Below are 20,569 nucleotides of genomic sequence, written 5' to 3' on the forward strand. Positions count from 1 at the left end.
TAAATATACATATCTAAATGCAATGAGTAATTCTGAACTAGAGTCTTCTCCTCAAATGGATATTCCTGGGGAAACTGGTGAAACTTGAATGAGGTCTGAGGATACTGATGCTGATTTCCTGATTTTGATGGCTATACTGTAGTTAGGCAGGAGAATATCCTTACGGGAAGAAAACATATATTAAACATACATATATAGGGTGATGGGACATCGTGCAGGCAACTTATTCTCAAATGATTCAGGAAAAGTCTTTTATAGAATACTTATTTTTTTGCAAGTTTGAGATTATTTCAAGGAAAATATTGTAAGGGGAAAAAGTCTAGTGGAGAGGTGCTATAGAATCACACTACCTTCCTGTGTTATGTTTGGCATATACATATGTGCTACCCTACAGCCTCCCCCAGCCAGCTACGACATGGTTGCAGGACCAGCCATATGAGGAATCAATCCCCCATTTTCTGGAACTGGAAAGACATCGAATGGTGCTTGTTCTTTAGGCCTTCAGAATACAGTATGAGTATTTCTGAAATTCCTTTTTTTGGAACGTAGACTGGGTCACCTCTGAATGAGCTATAACTTTTTTAGAAGCCAGAATGAGTCTCTCTCCACCCCCTTAAGAAGGTGCAGGGGTGAGACTGAGGAGGATGAAGAGATCTAGTTCCTGGTAAAAATAGAATACTCCCAGTTGGTTATAGGCGAAGGCAGCTGTGTTGATTATTCTTCATTTGCACCTTCCTCCTTTCCCCCAAATCCATTCTCGTTCCCTTTCTTCTTTACTTTGTACTCCAGGAGGGCACATCCTGATCTCTTGCCATCTAGTTTCTACTTGGGTTCTGCCAACGAGGGGTGGGCAGGATGGGAGAGTGGGAGGAGAAATGGGCCATGGTGTTTCCTCCTCTGCCCACTCTCTGCACTGGCGCTGCTGCCGTGGTGGTGGCGGCATCTCTCCATGATTCCACCAGCTGCTGGAAACCCTCCTCTGTGCTTCTAGCTCTTGCTGGGTTCTGGAAGGGTTCACCCCCTTCTCTCCCCTGGTCCTTTCAGGCCTTGGGGAGGTGATGGCTTTCCCAGCAACAAAGAACTAGTTTCCTGCAATGAAAGACAAAACCTAAGCGATATATGATGGACTTAATGAAGAAGCTAAATATTCTGCACAAGTGGCTACATTTCCTTCCAAAAGTAGCTTCAAGTTAAGTAATTTTAAGAACTGATTCACTTTCCTTTATATTAAGCTATATGGGGAAACTGCGTACAGGGAAGGGACCATGGAGTAGATGGTATGATTGTTCAGTATCTTCACTGTGTCTCCCTGAGGAGGACAAGCCCCTGCCCTATGACATGTGACTGTCTCTGGACAATGAAATGGGAGCAGAAGGGATAGTGCCTCTAACTCATCTTGTGAGTCTCTCATTTTTCTTTTTCCTTTGCCGTGAGACCAGAATTGTCCTGAGAGCTGAGTTTGTTACCGAGTTCAAGCTCATACTACTTATCGTATGATAGGCCGATAAATCAAGAGACAAGTTGTTGGGGCAAGGCATAGTGACTTTATTCAGAAAGCCAGTGAACCAAGATGGTGGACTTGTGTGCCCAAGAACCATCTTGCCCGAATTAGCGGAGGGAGTAAAGTCAAACATTTCCTGGTTCCAGTCAGCCTCCAGAGGCTTTCTTCCTCCCTGCAGTCATTCACAGGTGGGACTGTTCAGGATGTTTCCTGTGAGCTAAACAAAAGAATTTTAGCTTAACGCTCATTACCTGGGAGGCAGGGTTCCCAGAGATGGGCCATTATGTATCGTTTAAGCTTATAGGCAATATCCCTTTAGTGATCAGCTTGTAATAGAATACAAAGATTCTTCCCTATTACAATTCCCCACTGTCAATATCCATCCCACAATCTTGTGGGAAAAGGGACAAGTGTTCTGGCTACTTCTGGAAGTGATGAATATTCCTTAGAATCTTTGGTCAGTCCTTTTTTATCTACCACTATTTGAACCTGGTGAAACCCCTTAACACTTTGTTGTCTAATTTGTACTTGACCTTGGGATTTTGGTTCCAGTTCCCAAGACATACACTCAATTCCTGTGCTAGTTATTTGAACAAAAGTAAACAAATTGGGTGACCCTTCTCCAGCTACAATGAAACTACCATCTACTTCAGTTGGATGGGCAAGACCTGCTGGAGGCAAACACATGAACAGAGGCTGGTAAAGTGTCCAAAGTTTTAACATAATTGGCAACTGCTAGGTCTTTTAAAGTATTTACGAGATTCTCTAGCCTGGGCAGACACCTGGAGTAGCCTACCATACAATACTTCAAAGGGGTTTAATTTAAGCCTGCTTCTGGGAGCCACTGATCTGTAGCGGGGCAACTGGCAAGGCCTTATCCCAAGTTAAATTAGTATTCATTTTCTTGGTTTTTCCTGTTGATTGCAGCCTCCAGGATGAATGTAGTTCCAATGCCTTAATCCAAATCAGGGGATAATTTTCTTAAGGAGGGTTTTAACTAATTAGAAGCTACTGATTTTAAAAACTAAAAACGTAGAACTTCCCACATACAAAACAAATGGTTCACAAAACTTTCTCCTCTCCTTCTGAAGGTTTTACGATGCATTGTCATCATTAACCAGTCTTACTATAATTTAAATGGCCAATTGAGACAAACGGTTCTGACACCATTCTTCCACTGATTAAGACTGGGGTGGCAGGTATTGGGGATAACATTCATTTAGCCTTCTGAGCTTTCTGGGCAGACTTGGTGACCCTGCCAGTTCCCACTGCCCTTCTTGTCCACTGCTTTGATGACACCCACAGCAACCATCTGTCATGTCATGAACAGCAAAACGGCCCAGAGAAGGATAGTCAGAGAAGCTCAACACACACGGGCTTACCAGGAACCATATCAATGATGGCAGCATCACTAGATTTCAGGAATATGGAGCCATGTTCCAGCTTTTTCCCAGAATGATGATCAATCTTCTCCTTCATCCCAGCAGACTTGCAAGCAATGTGAGCTGTGTGACAATCCAGCACAGGTGCATATCCAGTACTGACTTGGCCTGGATGGTTCAAGGTAATCCCTTGAGCTGCGAAGCCAGCTGCTTCCATTGGCGGGTCATTTTTGCTGTCACCGGTTGCACTGCCACGACGGAACATTTTTGACAGACACGTTCTTGACATTGAAGTCCACATTGTTCCCAGGAAGGGCTTTACTCAAAGCTTCATAGTGCATTTCAACAGACTTTACTTCAGTCGTAATGTTGACTGGAGCAAAGGTGACCACCAAGCCAGATTTGAGAACAGTCTCCACTGGACCCCCATGGACAGTACCAATACCACCAATTTTGTATATGTCCTGGAGGGACAGATGCAAGGAATACATTGGCTGGTATCTTGACAAGTCAGTCTATGGGAGAAGTGATCCTCTTGCCTCAAAGGACATTGCTTTAGATTAGGTGTCCTGACATCCCTTCTTAATGGGATTAGTATTGGCCATGTGTTACTGGCCTTGGCTGGGGTGCTGTGAGCACACACTTCTGGTCTTAACTTTTCGTAGACTTCAAGGGGTAGGGGGTGGGGGGAAGCTCTGTCTCCTTTCCTGGGATTTTTATTTTTTGCCAAATTTCTTGAGTTCTGTTTAAACTTTTGCTTTGGTTCCCCTTTTCAAAGGCCTGCCAAGATGCACTAATAAGTATTGCTCTAATTCCAGCATTCCTCCCTCACTGGGATCTCAGTTTGGTTCATCTGTGGGTACTGCCAAGTGGGCTTCAGGTGTAGAGGATTATCCCTATAAAGGAGGGTGGTGATCTTTCCAATTAAAATATAAACCCAGCTGGCTAGTTATTTGCATTTAACCCCCTATGTGAGATAACAGCAATTGAAATTGTCCTGCCCTGGGAGTGGCTCCTGGCCCAAACTCCTGGCCCTTTTGGTTCTTAGATGGTGATACCAGACCAAGTCCCTGTGGCCCAGAAACTAACAGGATTTTCTAATTGATCCCTAGAAGGAGGGAAAGTCCTGAGCCCCAGGGTCAGGAATTGGGGCTGGAAAAGAATGGAAGGTGGAAAAGAATGGAAGGTGGAGGAAGGGGTGGCTATATTGGCATAATAGCCAGTGCAGCTGGGACACCTAGCTCAGCTGGAAGGAGTTAAGGTTTGAAGCAACATATCCTCACTCTCATTCCCTTCCTTTTCTTGTTTTCCCTGATGTAAGAGCACAAGTGCCTGCACATAAAGGATTTCATCGTTCTGTGCTTCTTCACGAAATAGCTATAGTCATTCAAAAGCCACTGTAAAGCTACAACTAGTAATTGATTATCCCTTCAGCATCAACCAACTGCAATTACAATGCAACTGAAAAGAAACTTGGTTACTGCTGTGACAAACAACTGAAGATAATTACTAATATTAGGACTGATATCATCTACTAGGATACACCAGAATTTTAGGAGTTCCATATAATGTCCAGAATATGTACATTAATAACGTTTACCCATATGATACAGTCCAAAGAGTTTTATCACAACTTATTTGACAGTGCTTCCCATTTCAACATACTGAATAAGCCCAGTTAGTTGAGTATTCCTCTCTCTGAGATGGAGAGAAAACAAATAGTTTGAGGTGTTCCAGGGATCCTTTGGAAAACTTCAAAGTTAGCTAGAGGTCAAATGAACCTCACCCAGAATTTGATTTGGGGGAAGTTTATCAAAATATCAAAAAGTTTTAACCAGCGATAATAAGATCTCAATGGCAAATACAGATCGCTTAAACAAATAACTCACAATTACTAAAAGCGGTTCGATATTTTAAGAAAACTTTGTCCTCTTAGGAAACCGATTCAGGTTTTGTACCACTTTACATTTAACATTCATTTTCTTAATTAAGTTCAATTCTTATCTTAGCCAATACTGATCATGTCACCTTTTTCCCTTTAACGAAAGGGATTTTCATTCCTCATACCTTCTGTGCTGAAAAACACACATCCTACATCTTTGCATACTGAAATGTTTCCCTTATGATTCTTAGCCTTAAAACCTTAATCTCTAGTGAAAACCAAGAAGTAATTGTAAACTGTTTGTCATATCAGCATTTTCTGATTGACAAACTTATGCTTCAGTCTTCCTCTCCTAAGAAGGCAAAAGTAGGTAAACTTAGACCTGGCCAGCAATTAATATTCTATCCTATTTGAAATGACCCAGATAGTCAACAAATTCTCTTCATTTAACTTAGTTTAGTTTCAAGTTACGAAAATCTGGAAACACTGTTTTATATATACATTCTAAAAGCATAATTATTCCTACGGAGTTTACCTAAAACTCTTACCTCATTTACCTCTGTTTTATTTACTTAAAAGCTTTGTCGTATTGTTATTTTTCTTGCTGACAAACTTTGTAACAGGAATAGCGTCTTATTTGATTTCTAGTAAACCTAGGGACAATAGAAGTACTATAATTAATGTTGATGAGTCTAAAGACATGTCTGTATTAATCAAAGCAACAAGATTAAGTTAACTTTAACACCAGATATTAATTCAATACTGAATATTTCCTAGATCACATGAACCTGAAATTCATTCTGGCCAGTTTCTTTTATATTTGAGTATTTATATAAGCACTTGATTTCCCTTAAGCCAATTAAGTAGTTCTTTTACAAGTTAGTTTCGGCAATGCCACACATCTATAACAAGTACAAACACAAACAGAGACCTCATACTTCTCATTCCAAAATTTCAGCCATGAATCAGGTACAGCAATATAAAACCCAACAGTTACGGAAGAGGTTGGATTCGAATTGCATTTCTGGCAGATGGGACAAATCAAGGTCACCTGTCTAGATGACTAAACCCTTTTTACTAATATTTATGGAAAAGACACTTTTATTTGTAGCTTTTGGTGATTTTAGGAACCAAGTGGAAACTTTCTCTCCTTCCTGGGAATGTCCCACTCTTGGACAAGAACAGACAGCTTTTTTTTCCTGTTCCTTTCTTCCATTTGACATCAGTAAAAGTTTTAAATATCACAGAACTGATTTGGCTGTAAATGGAGAAACAGTACCAAACAAAATGAAAGAAAAAACCCAAAGGACAAACAGAAAATTCTAAATGAACCCTCAAGTTGGGTCTTGGGTGTTTTACATATACCAATGACACAGGAGACCATAAATAACGTAATTAACACAGCAAGGGTAGCAGTACATGGTGCATGGGGTTCCGAGATAACCCTGCTAAACCCCTTGTGGAGATCCTAACAGATATTGTGGCCACACACTGTTACAATAAAATATCATCTTTCTCTCACCCATGGGTTCATAGCTGTAATCAGATCACTTATCCAAAATGCGCCTCACAGGGCTTTAGGGATAGCTGAAATAGTCCCCATTTTTAGAGACAAATTCAAGACAAAACACGAACTTCACATCCAAAGAAACAAACGAACTAGTACACACATCGGGTAAAAGTCCAACAACTCCTTCCTCTCTCCAAAATGGTACCCCACTCAAATGCAAAACAAATTGGCTTATTGCAGAGAAAAAGCCCCAAATGGAGAGGAATAAAGTTTCCAGCGGTACACACCGGAGCGACTTACCCTACTGTATAGAGCTGTCAGCTCCCAAATGTTGATTCCTTGCTCCTACATCCAAGCGCTGGGGCAGCCGGTGCTGCTTTGGGGAATTTTGAAGGGAAGATGTCCCAGGACAAGTGGCCCCAGCAGCTGCTAGGGCTTGACGTGAACGGGCAGCCATGAGCAGCAAGGCTCCTGGTGGGCTGTCCCTAAGTTTGTTATCAAGTCCAAGCTCAAACTGCTCGCTGCACGACAGGCCAATAAATCAAGAGAGGAGTCGTTGGGCCAAGGAATAATGGCTTTATTCAGAAAGCCAGCAAGCTGAGAAGACGGTAGACTCGTTCCCCAAAGAACCGTCTTGCCTGAGTTAGAACTCAGGTTTCATTTATACTAAAAGTGGAGGAAGTGAAGTCAAACATTTCCTTGTTCCCGTCAGCCTCCGGAGGGGAGGTGTTAATTTCTTCCTCCCTGCAGTCATTCACAGGTGGAACTGGTCAGGATGATTCCTGTGAACTAAACAAGGGTATTTTAGCTTAATGCTCATTACCTGCGAGGCAGGGTTCCCAGAAATGAGCTCTTATGTATCATTTAAGCTTATAGGCAATATCCCTTTACTGATTAACTTGTAATAGAATAAAAAGTTTCTTCCCTATTGCAGGTTGATCTTCAGCTTGGGTCCCAGAAGGAGGAAGATGTGGAGCAAGGCTGAGCTGACCTGAGACGGCATGTTATATGAGCAAGAAATAACCCTTTGTTATTGTGAACCACTGAGATTTTATGTTGTTACCGTAGCATAGCTTGGCTTAAGCTGGTTGAGAACAAAAGACACTTCCCTTGTGTAATTTTTAAAAAGACGATCTTTTTAAAGGTCCTACAATATATTGTGGCCCTTTCCCACAAGTGGCAAAGGCAGGTATATCTATATACAGCTGACCCTTGAATATCATGGGGATAGGGGTCCAATCCCTGTGCAGTCAAATATCTGCATATAACTTTTAACTTCCTAAAAACTTAACTACTATTAGCCTACTGTTGACTGGAAGCCTTACTGATAACATAACAATACAGTAAACTAGAGAAAAGAAAATATTATTAAGAAAATCATAAGGAAGAGAAAATACATTTACAGTATTTTACTGTATTTATTAATACCATAGCTTTACATTGTCTGTTTACAAGATAACTCATCTGACAGTACCTACATCAATATCATCTTATATGATACAAACGCTGTAGATGTTGTATGTACATGTTACTAACACCAAACATCAAAAATGAAAAGACAATGTGAAAAAGAAATTCATGTTTATTTACAAGTATAATGAATCATGTTTTGATAACGAAGAAGCAGCAATATGATTGCTTTACTGTAGCTAGTGTAATGTTTACAAGTGCTTCATGGTAGCCTAACCTATACACTAGTGAATGAATCATTAAAATGACATGTACACACTGCTATATTTAAAACGGATAACCAACAAGGACCTACTGTATAGCACAGGGAACTCTGCTCAGTGCTCTGTGGCAGCCTGCATGGGAGGGGAGTTTGGGGGAGAATGGATACACGTATATGTATGACTGAGTCACTTTGCTGTGCACCTGAAATTATCACAACATTGTTAATCGGCTATACTCTAATATAAAATAAAATATTTAAAAAGAGATTAAAAGGAAAATATAAGTTTAATGAGAAAACAAAAAAGAAATCGCAATAGAGAAATGGTAAGTAAAAAAAATGTTTATGGTATCCAATATTACAGTCAAATTCATAGTACAGTATTGGAAACATTGTTACGTTTTTAAAAAACCCACACTTACCTGTGATGACAGGCTAGTAGGCAGTTTCTCCAATTATGAGAGAGGGAGAGGCATACTACATGGTAATGTAATTCTTTGAATACAAAGTAAGAAAACTGAAACATTATTAATTTCATATTACTGTAAATATCACTCACCTTATGCCTATGTAAGGATGGGCTACCCACTTCAGTACAAGTCTTACACATGATGTTCTACACGATGAATACTTAAGCAATGATGACGATGATGACACAAAAACTTCTCAGACAGTTCTTGCCGTGCAGTTTTTAGATTTTCACACGAAGACACACACACAAACGCAACAGATAAATCTATTGACAGTAGGGCATGATGATTATTTACTGTTCATTAAGGGGAGGTGGGTCATCATAAAGGTCTCCTCATCGTCTTCACATTGAGTGGGCTGAGGGGACAGAGGCAGAAGAGGTGGAGGAGATAGAAGCGGAGGCTGGAGTGACAGGCACATTTGGTGTAACTTTATGGAAATACACTGTAATTTCTGTCTGACTTTTCTGCTTTTTCATTTCTCTAAAAATGTTTCTATATGGTATGCCAATCCTTTTAATTCCTCTGGTGTGAAGTCTGTTAGCTTTTGAATTTCTCCAAGATCTTAATCTTGAAAACCTTCACTCCCCAACTTTTTTTTTTTTCCATATCCACAGTTTTTTCATGACATCCTTGATAGAATCTGTTGTAAATCCTGTGAAGTCACGCGCAACATCTGGACACAGTCTTCTCCAGCAGGGATTTATTGTTTCAGGCTCCATGGCTTTCATGGCTTTTTCTGTAACAACAATGGCATCTTGAATGGTGTAAACCTCCCAGAATTTCATGATGTTCTTCCTACTGGGGTTCTCTTCCATAGCATTGGCAATCATTTCCATAGAGCACTTCGATGCCTTGTGTTGCAGTCATGAGGTTCTGGGTGACCAGGGGCATTGTCCAATATCCAAAGAACTTTAAAAAGCAGTCCCTTACTGGCAAGGAACTTCATGATTTCAGGGACAAAGCATTGAAGGAACCAATCCAGAAAAAGTGTCCTTATTGTCCAGGTCTTCTTCTTGTACAGCCAAGAGACTGGCAGCTGGTGTTTATATTTTCCTGTCAAGGCTGGGGGGTTAGCAGCTTTATAGATAAGGGCAGTCCTGATCATAAATCCCACTACATTTGCACAAAATAGTAGAGTTAGCCTATCCCTTTCTGCTTTAAATCCTGGTGCTTGTTTTTCTTCCTTCTAATAAATGTCCTTTGTGGAATTTTTCTTCCAGAACAGGGCACTTCCATCTGCATTAAAAACCTGTTCAGGCAGATTTCCTCTCTCCTCAGTGATTTTCTTCATGGCATCTGGGAACTCGTCTGCTGCCTCTTGGTCAGCAGAAGCTGCTTCTCCTCTTATCTTGATATTTTTTAAGCCACGCCTCTTTCTAAAATTAGAAACCATCCTTTGCTGGTATTAAATTCTCCAGCTTTCGATCCTTCACTTTCCTTTTGCTTTAAGTTATCATATAATGACTTCACTTTTTGTCGAATCACATTAGAGTCTATAGGTATTGCCTTTCTGGTATCAATCCTGAACACACATAAAAGCTGCACTTTCAATACTAGATTAAAAGTTGTTTTGCAAAAAGTGCAAAGTTTTCGAGCCTGCTGGAGTAGCTGCAGCAATGACGTCACGAATTTCCTTTTCTTTTTCTACAGTGGTCCTTATGCTGGATTTATTATCTTGAAATGGTGGGCAACCGCAGCTGCAGACCTCAATCTATGGTACCTATCAAGCCATTTAACACTTTCTTGTAATGTCATGACTTTTCTCTGCTTCTTGGGAGCACTTCCAGCATCACTAGTGACACTTTGTATGGGTCCCGTGGTGTTATTCAAGGTCTATGGTATTGCACTAAACACGATGGAAAATACACAAGAACCTTGAGATCACTTTTTGCTGTGACATGCAATTTCCTGGAGAGATAAACTGCTCACATCATGATTGATTAGCATCCCACAGCGTGGTGGACACTCGCTCATCACAACAGCAGCAGGAGGTGGCTATGAGATTATATACGTTAGTACAGTATGTACCATAGTTAATTTTATGCCATTATGATTTAATACTGTATCTTTACACTTGTTTAAATTTCCCTCTACTGGGTATGGCACCATGTATGGTTTGTGTTTGTGAGCATAAGTTTTGATACATTTTATCTTTTTTTATAACATATTTGTGTATATTTTATGATAGTGAATGATAAAATAGATTAGTACCTACATATACTTTCTGCATTCACGATATACCTACCTTTTTCTTAATTTTTTTGATATTTCTAGGCTATGCGGTTTGTCTGCGAGTTTTACAAATTGTTGCAGATCTCCAAAACTTTTTCCAATACACTTATTGAAAACAAACTGCATACAAGTGGACCTGTGCAGTTCAAACCCGTGTTGTTCAAGGTTCAACTGTACTAACAAGAAAGCTCAGGTACAGAGAGATGCACATAAGCCTAAAACCAACACGTGATAAAAATCAAATTTTAATAGAGAGACCCCCACCACCACCACCAGCAACACTACGGTGAGGCTGCCTGGATCATTTTTAAATTTTGATGAGTAGGTCTCTACAGAAATGGATACCCATGGGGCCTGAGGGTTTGAGGTTGATAACTATGAAACTTGGTACTAACAGCATGGACTTAACACCACTTGTATTTTCACCAGGATTGTTAATGTTTAAAAGTGATCAGGGGACTTCCTGGGTGGTCCAGTTGCTAAGATGCTGCGCTCCCAACGCAGGGGGCCCAGGTTTGATCCCTGGTCAGGGAACTAGATCCCACATGCCACAACTAAGAGTTTGCATGCTGCCTCTAAAGATCCCGCAAGCCGCTACTAAAGATCCCGCATGCAGCAACGAAGATCCCTCATGCCGCAACTAAGACCCAGCGCAGCCAAATAAATAAAATTAATTAAATAATTAATTTAAAAAAATAAAATAAGAGTGATCAGGTTACAAAGCTTTATTGGTGTGCTTCTAATACTAATTTTCTTTTAAGCCCTATTATTTTTAGCTTGTGATTTTGCAGAATGCAAGGTTTTTTAGAAATGCACATATAACGTTATATCTGAAATACCTGTATTATAGTAGGTAACTGCCAATTTTAAAACAAACTAACAAAACCCCCTAACTCCGTCTCCACTCCCACTTTTTCCCCATTCAGTCATCCTGTACATACACATGGGGTCAAGAGGAAATATGGTCAATGGGAAGAGTGTGGTCTTCAGAATCAGACAGAGCTGAATCTAACCCTTACTCTGATACTGACGTGCTATGTTAACTCAGATGACATTATCTCCCTGAGCCTCAGTTTCCTCATCCATAAAATAGAGACAGTAGACAAGCTTTTCTGGAAACTGGCCACAGGAGAGGTAATCTCGGTGAGCAAACTCAATAGCCAATAGCCAAGTGTCCATGAAGAGGCCTTTCCTGGGACCTGCACTTTCCAGTAGGGACCAGGCATCACCTCTGCAGATGCCCAGGGCCCTAAACCAGAACCTCCAGGAATAGGGTCAAGGCCAGAGAAGGTTTCAGAGTCGCCACAGATGACATGATTGGGTGTACACACTGCTACAGTGGGGGAGGGCTCCTTGAAGACAACCAACTTCCCTTGTTATGATTCCATGCCCAGTAAGCAACTGAGGACATGGTGCCCATAGGGTGAGAATGCCTGGGTCAGGTGGACAGAAGTCCATTCTACTTGACAACTGTAAATAGCAAATTGACACTCTGTGTTTATCCCAAATGCTAAAATTCACTGTACCTCAGCTTCCTCATTTGTAATATGGGCACAATAATAGGATTTATCTCATAGAGTTGCGGTGAGGATTATGAGATGTTCTATGGAAAGTGCTTGAAACAGTGGCTGGCTCAGAGCACCTGCTATCTAAGTGCTTGCTATTAGTATTGTACATCAGGCTCTGTGAGTCTGGTTAATGTGACTCTGCCTTTGAAAGCCAATGCCCTGTCAGAGTGCACAAAAGCAACTTAAGAACAAGACCCTGAACTGCGGCGAATTTACCAAGGTACATATTGCCTGGCAGGGAACTCTCTGGGCAGCTAGAGTCCTTCTTTGGGTAATGATATGCATGCCTGACCTTGCCATATGCCTTAATATTTGAAAGTACAAGTGAGGATTGCATGAAAAACTGTCTCAAGTGCTTAACAAGTGTCTAGCAAACAATCTTCCCTCAGACAATGGCAGCCTTGGACTCTCTTCTCAAACACCGTTAAGACTTTGAACTGTCAGCTGGAAACCCTGTATTGGGAAGGAGGCTGTACTATTGGGCTAATGTTGACTGTAAGAGAACCTACAATAATCTGATTCTCACTGAGCTTCTAGATTGAAATAAATTCAGCAGGAGAGTGTAGTGTCACCAACTGATAATGTGATTTGGACCCAAGTAAGAGAGACCTGAAATGGAGGACAGAAGGGTCAGCGCCACCCCCATTCCACTTGTGAAACTCCTCGTTTTCCTTCAAGATGCAGCCCACACATCACCTCCTCTTTGAAGCTTTCCTGAACCCCTCCGGCTGAGTTAGTCCAGCCTCCCGCCACTGCGTTCTTGTGGCATCTTCTCCATTTCACATGCTCATGTTCCCGTCTGTCACCTCCATTGGAATGTAGCTCCTTCCGAGTAGTGACGTCATAGTGACCTTTATATCCCCAGCAGCCAGCACTGTGCTTGGCACGTAGTAGGTGCTCACAAAATATTTGTAGCTGAATGAATGCAGTTGGTCCCGATTTCCCTCGTTTTCGTGCCTAAGCCTGGAGCTAAGGTGGGTGAACCTTCAGAGCCCTTCCAGAGGCAGAGAGGTGAGCCAGGCCAGGATGGGGGGAGGTGGGTGCCTCCCTTCCACAGCTACCTCAAGAATATGTGTGTAGAACCTTGCACCAGGAGGGCTGGAAGGCACCCAAAGTATCTAGAGGACGAGGAGATGGCCTTGGGCAGGATACGAAACTTTATTCACTCAACAAACAGGTATCAAGTTTTGTGTCAACGTGCCAGGCCATGAGTAAGATTCAGTTCCTATTCTCATGAATCTCACAGGCTTAGGCAGACACAGACTGTGGTTATGACAGTACCGTGGGACAGGTGCTGGGATGGGGGGAGCACAGGGCACCACGGGAAGAACATGGAGGAGAGGACCTTGAACATATGGCAGGAGAGGGTGGCAGAGCTGAGCGCCGACTGTGGGGCAAGCTGCTTGGGGAGGAGTCACCAGGTCTCTGACAGCTGGAGCGGGATGGAGGTGGCGCTGCTTCCTCCCCTCTCTCAGGAGGGGCGCTATTTGGGGTGTAACTGGCAGGGGCCTCCCCAGCATCTTCCTTGAAGCATATGCCTGACTCCCAGGCACTCGGAATGTTCTTCCACAAACAGACAGGCTCTGTCTCGCCCCCGGCAACCACTAGCGACACTGCCTGACACTATAGTGGCCACAGTCGATGGGACCCACAGGATCTGACCCTCTATTCCTCTCGCTCGGCTCTGTCACCTCACCTTACCTCTCCTAGGAAGCCCAAGAGGCCCACGGTTGGTCAACATAAGCCCACGAGACATAAGCTCTACCTTGGTATGAATAAAACCCACCTTAATGGACTTGAGGACATAGGGAGGGGGGAGGGTAAGCTGGGACAAAGTGAGAGAGTGGCATGGACATATATACACTACCAAACGTAAAATAGATAGCTAGTGGGAAGCAGCGGCATAGCACAGGGAGATCAGCTCGGTGCTTTGTGACCACCTAGAGGGTGGGGTTAGGGAGGGTGGGAGGGAGGGAGACGCAAGAGGGAAGAGATACGGGGACATATGTATATATATAACTGATTCACTTTGGTATAAAGCAGAAACTAACACACCATTGTAAAGCAATTATACTCCAATAAAGATGTTAAAAAAAATAAAAAATAAAACCCACCTTTAAAAAGAAATAAGAATCTCCACTGACAGTTTTATTACTACTGATGGCATTTTTTACTGAAGCAAAGAATTTAACAAAATATATAAAAATTATATTTCAAAAAATCATAGATAGACAACAGATTTACAGAATTGTTTTTATAATCATCCAGGAAAAAATGACAGTGTTTACTTACTAGTAAATTGCATTTGGGTAAGACCAGCCACTGGGTCACAAGACCCAAGCAGCCAGGACACTGCCTGAGCTCTTAGGAGCAGAAGAAATAATCAACCAACAGGGGAGAGGCTGTGGAAGGGGCAGCAGGACAGCCCAGCCAGCAAAGCAGAGGCAGCAGCCCAGCCAAGTCAGGAACGGGCAATGTCAGGGCAGGGGTTTGGTATCAGGAAACAGAGGTGGACACGTCAGTTACTCTGGTCTTGAGAGGAATCACTATGATCTGAGAAGCCAGGACCAGCTGCAAACTAGCTCCTCTGTGTGTGCTCACATGGGTGTGTGTTCATTTAAATTAACTCCCACTTAAATCATGAAACTAGCAAGTGGGTTTGGGTGGGAGTCATCTTTGTGTCCACAATCCCATCAGGGAGACCAGAGAGCAGAAGGCCCAACCTACCAAAGCAGTTTCCCCAATTAAGCTGGATTGAGCACCCGCTAGGAGTGCTAGGAGGGCTGCCGGCTGCGAGGACTCCGGGGAAAGCAGAGGGAGCGAGGCCCATGTCCTGTCCCCTGGAGCTCACCCTGTAACACAGGGGGAGAGACATGCTCAGACAACTGTGTCATGTGGCCCGTGATGGGCGTGGGACAAAGTAACAAGATTGTCTCCATCTGTGTGGGAGATTAGGATGGGGTTATAGAATTTGCTGGGATCTGAGATGGGCCTGGAGGGACAGGTAGGATTTGATAGGCAGAGATGGGAGCTGCGTAGGCATTCCCAGCCAAACAGAGAAAGCAAAGCCCCATGAAGGAGTGTGCAGTGGGAGCTGGGGTGGCCCTCGCAGGGAGCATCTGGAATGTTCAGGAAAGTTGCGGGAGATGCGGCTGGAAAGGGAGCTTGAGGCCAACATGGGTCCAAAGCACCAAAGTTGCACAAATGAAGGGACTCCTTTACATACTCGTTTATTCTTTCATTCATTCAACAAAAATGTATTGTGCACAAAACCTCTGCCAGGAGTCGTTCCCCTGGGTGCTAGGCGCTCAGGTGGAGAGGGCAACTCTGGCCCTCCGGAGGCTGGCATCACTCCCACGGAGCGGGACAGGAGCGCCATGGGGAGGCGGAGGCCGCTGCCTAGTCCAGGGTGAGGGTGGGGCCCTGAGCCGGGCGCAGCAATCGGAGGGCAGCTTCGAAGGTGAGCGCCCTTGACAAGCTGTCACAAGTGAGATCTCCTTGGCCAGGCCAAGCCAAGTCCTCCAGCAGCTGACATGGGGGAAGAAGCATCCCATCAATGACTGGGACCAAGGGTCAGAAAAGTGGGGCTTGGAAAGGACAGGGGAGGCATGGAGGCAGGAGGATAACCGCCTAATGCTCCCCCTGACCCCCTCCTGCAGCAGGCCCTAGTCATCGGCCAGCCTGGTCAAGGGACTCTCGGCTGGGGCCCCTCTGGTCTTCATTCCTGTAGTCAGCCTCGCCCTCCTCTTCCTGTCTTCTGGAAAGCTCTGTCAGCTGCTCTGGTGGCTCCTGGTAGCCCGCCCGATTCCTGCAGGCAGTGAGGACAGAAGGGAAGGGTTTGCCCTCACTCACTCAGACCTGAGGGAGCTGGGCTTAGTGCTCCCCACGGGACAGCCATCAGATCCCCCATCCCCACCCGTCCAGCGGCAAAGGGACGCTGGGCTGAAGGGCTGGGCTCAGAGTGGAAGCAGGGTGGCACGGACTTGAGCTGAGGGCATTATGGGAACAGGCTGGCTCTGCGAGGGGAGCAGGGAGCGGCCTGTTACAGAACCTCTGCACCCCCCTACCCCTGCCCTGGGCACCCACCGGAAGCCCCACCCTGAGATCAGAGACTGGAGAACTACAGGCCTTGGAGTCAAGTTCCAGACTGCAGTGCCACTTTAGGATTTGGGTGAATCATTTACTCTTTTCTCAGCTATAAAACGGGGCTGATAAAAGTTATTTTTTACTGTTACCAGCTGCCCCCTGGGGTGTTATGAGTGGAAGAGGCTGTGAAGAGCTGGGGTGCATCTTCCCAATGTGCTGAGACCCTTGCCAACGGGCTGCCCACCCCCGACACTCACGGCCGCATGACGTCCGCATCCTCAGCCTTGCCAGTCTCCCGGCAGCAGCAGCAGTAGACGATGATGCCGATGACGATGAGTGCCGCGACCACGCCCCCCGCGATGCCCGCGTACAGGGCCACATTCATGGAGGCTGCGAGAAACAGAGCCGCACGTCCTGAACCCCAACCCCAGTCCCCAACGCGAGCCCCCAACACGAGCCGAGGCTCCGGGTGGTGAGCACGCCGGGGGTGAGGAACCACAGCAGCAGGCATCTGGGAGGCGGGAGGTGGTCCCTCCCAGGCTCTGAGCGGCCCCAGTCACCCTCCCAGCCCAGGTGGCCGCGCTGCCTGCTTCTGGTAGCGTTCCATGAAAGTCACAGCCTCGTGGGAATGTGACCAGACAAGGGGGACACTCTTCAGGATGGAAGCGTTGACAAGGACAGATGGCCAACAGATTTGGAGCCAACAGGCTCCAAAAAAGTCCTCGGGTGTCAGTCATGCCAGCTCCTACTCTAGTTCATCCCCAAGATCATCAGGGTATCCCACCCCAAAAGGATGGGGTCCTGACTCTGTGGCAGCCCAGTCTGGGCACTTCCCCCTTGCCCCCTGAGCGACCCTAAGGGCAGGCAGGACCGAGCAGGTCTCCAGAAGCCAGCCTAAGGCACTATTTCCAAAGAACCCAGGGAACTGGACTGGCCTCCAGATGAGGGGAGCCTGGGACAGGATCATCTGGCCGTCACCTCAGCCACCCTGCCAATGGGAGACCCCCAAAGAGGCTGCCCAGTTCACCTCCATGTTGGTCCCTGTCAGCTGACTCTGGACCACCAGCCTGTCACCTCTGGCATTCGTCCTCCCTTCCCCCCCAGACTGCTCTTACGAGGTCTGACAGCCACAGTGATGTTGCAGGACTCCATCCCTACATCATTGCTGGAGGTGCAGATGTAGTAGCCCGACATTTCTGTGGAGATGTTCTTCAGAGAGAAGATCTGTCCTGTGACTGGGAAGGGAGAAGAGTCAGGCTGAGGAGACGGGCCACCGGAGTAGAGCGAAACGGCTAGGGAAATCCTAGGCAGATACAAGCACCGCCACTGAACGCGTCCAAGCCTCATCTGTAATATGGAGAAAATACCTACCTCTAGGGCTGCAGGAAGATTAAACCAGGCGGGCTGCACAATTCTAAAGTGCTTAGAATTCAGGCAGGCATCCTGGGTTTGAAGCCTGGTTCTGCCACTTACTGAATTTGGGCAAGGAACTTAGCTTCATTGAACCTGTTTCTTTATTTATAAATAAAATAATAATAGTGCCTGCATCACACAGTAATTGTGAACATAAAATGAAGTACTAACAAATACAAACCCACAACCAAATGGCTGATGTATAGTAAGTCTTCAGGAAACATAATATACATTATACATTGCGTGCAAATGCTGTCTAATTAGACCATATAATTATAACCACTTTTATAATCTTCAGAAACAGAATTCCTTAGCTTGGACTCATGTGAAAGAAGGCTTTAGAATTTCAAGAACTCTGACCTCTGGATTTCTGTGTGTGAGTGTATGTGGTATTTGTATGGGGGTGTGTGTGTGTGTGTGTGTGTGTGTGTGTGTGGTGAGGTAGAGAGGAGGCAGGCTGTCGGTTTAGACTCTTCCTCTTCCTCTTCCACCATTTAAGGAAGCCATTTAACTTCTGGGAGCCATAGCTGCCTCATCTGGAAGTGGGAGGGAAAGCACCTGATTCTCCTGAATTCAGGACAATGGTCCAGATGTCTTCATGAGAAACCTTCCTGCTAAATCTATGATCCTATGGATTTCTTCACCTTGAAATGGAGAGCTTTATACTTAGACAAATTTTTATGTCCTGTCCTCAAAGATGCTCTGTCATAACTGCTGTTTGGAGAGAAGAGTTAGAGACCTTTGTCCTCTGATTTGCTGCAGAGCCTGCCTACCCCACTATCAACAGGTGGTTACACTTCATCCAGTGGAGCTGTTCTAAACTGAAAATAGGATCCAGCCACTGCCCTGTTCAGACATTTCAGAGGCAGCCCATCGTCTTCAATAACAAGTCCAGGCTTCTTAATATGGACGTGACATTACAGATCTGGCCCTGGAAATCACTCCAGCTTAACCTCTTGCCAGTTCGCCTGGTGTCCAATCCTTTCCCTGCCCAATTCCACTCGGTTGCAAGATTGTATCTCAGTGTGGATTTTTCTTGTCTGGATGTGCTTCCTCAAATACAATGTCCTCTGATTCTTCCAACAATCTTGTATGGTAGATGGAACAAATATTTCTATCTCCAATATCATAGTGGTAACTGGAGAGGCTTAGAAAAGTCAAGTGACTTGCCCAAGGTCACAAAATTAAGAAATGACAAAACAGTAACAAAAATTCCATTTGAGGTCTAGAACTCCCTGGAGAAGTTGACAACTTACTTTAAAAACATTATAGGAAAGAGAACAGAGAGGGTGATAAGGAGAAGAACATTCCAGGACCTTCCAGATCATAGATGAAGAAGAAACACAGTTCATGAGTAAGTGCCCTGTTGTGGTCACCAAAAGCACACCACAGAAGAGGATGTGGATCCAGGTGCCCTGCAGCACTACCTGCAGGAACAGGCTGTGTGATTTTAAAGGCTAGCATCGTACAAAAACACATCATTTATTTTCAAGACGAGGGCTCCCTAACCAAGAAACTTTGTGAACAAAATTCCATATTTGATGGGGCGACCAACAAACCTATCTTACACTGCTGAGCCTGTGGAACTGCCAAGTACAGACTCACATTTTATGGGAATTGGTCTGAGAAGACACACCCAAAGGTGTGCTTATCCACATATCCACATCTATAGTATGAACGAAACTGGGCTTCTGGTTGGAGACAAGATGGCAGAGTAGACAGACTTGAGCTCAACTTCTCTCACAAAAACACCAAAATCACAACTAACTGCTGAATAACCATCAACAAAAAAGACTGGAGCTTACCAAAAAAGATATTCTACAACCAGAGACAAAGAAGAAGCCACAACAAGATGAGGTTCTCCCACAGGAGTGAGTTCTGAGCCCCACATCATGCTTCCCAGCCTGGGGGTCTGGCATCAGGAGGAGGAGGCCCCAGAGCACTTGGCTTTGAAGGCCAGTGGGGTTTGATTGCAGGAACTCCATAGGACTGGGGGAGATAGAAATGCCACTCTTGGAGGGTGTGCACAGGTCTCGTGTGAACTGGGACCCAGGGAAAAAGCAATGATTTCACAGAAGCCTGGACCAGACATACCTGCTGGTCTTGGTGGCGGGGTGGCATCTCCTGGGAAGGTGGGGGGTGGAACTGGCTCACTGTGGGGACAAGCACTGGTGGCAGAGGTACTGGGGAGTTCTCATTGGTATGAGCTCTCCTGGAGGTCGCCATTTTGCCACCAAGACCCAGCCCCACCCAACAGCATGTAGGCTCCACTGCTGGGATGCCTCAGGCCAAACAACCAACAGGGCAGGCACACAGCTCCACCCATCAGCACACAGGCTTCCTAAAATCTTCCTGAGCCCACAGCAACCTCTAAACACACCCCTTGACACAGCCTTGCTCACCAGAGGGACAAGACACAGTTCCACTCACCAGTGGGCAGGAACCAGTCCCTCCAACCAGGAAGCCTGCACAAACCTCTAGAACATCCTCACCCACCAGGGGGCAGACACTGGAAGCAAAAGGAACTACAACCACGCAGCCTAGGGAATGGAAATGGCAAAGGAATATGTTTCAGATGAAGGAACAAGATAAAACCCCAGAAGAACAACTAAGTAAAGTAGAAATAGGAGGTCTACCTGAAAAAGAGCTTAGAATAATGAGAGTGAAGACAATCCAAGATCTCAGAAAAAGAATGGAGGCACAGACCAAGAAGATACAAGAAATGGTTAACAAAGAGCTAGAAGATATACAGAACAAACAAACAGACATGAATAGTGCAATAACTGAAATGAAAAATACACTAGAAGGGATTAATAACAGAATAATTGAGGCAGAGAATAGATAGGTGAG

The 20,569-nt window shown here is 44.8% G+C and overlaps 1 protein-coding gene and 1 pseudogene across 1 annotated transcript in view; both read right to left on the reverse strand.

Annotated features, from left to right (window-relative positions):
• Positions 1-2,716: 2,716 nt before the first annotated feature.
• Positions 2,717-3,374, reverse strand: LOC112398040 (elongation factor 1-alpha 1 pseudogene; annotated as a pseudogene).
• An 11,001-nt stretch (positions 3,375-14,375) lies between these two features.
• Positions 14,376-20,569, reverse strand: part of GPA33 (glycoprotein A33) — a 45,689-nt gene continuing 39,495 nt past the window's right edge. The window contains exons 5-7 of the mRNA XM_024742396.1: positions 17,422-17,541; positions 16,564-16,696; positions 14,376-16,028 (exon numbers count right to left, since the gene is read on the reverse strand). Of these exons, the coding sequence (XP_024598164.1) occupies positions 15,890-16,028; positions 16,564-16,696; positions 17,422-17,541 (392 nt within the window). The 3' untranslated portion in view covers positions 14,376-15,889. The remainder of the gene's footprint in view (positions 16,029-16,563; positions 16,697-17,421; positions 17,542-20,569) is intronic.

The sequence above is a fragment of the Neophocaena asiaeorientalis genome, unplaced genomic scaffold, assembly GCF_003031525.2.
Source record: "Neophocaena asiaeorientalis asiaeorientalis breed wild unplaced genomic scaffold, Neophocaena_asiaeorientalis_V1.1 scaffold99, whole genome shotgun sequence".
Classification (NCBI taxonomy): Eukaryota; Metazoa; Chordata; class Mammalia; order Artiodactyla; family Phocoenidae; genus Neophocaena; species Neophocaena asiaeorientalis.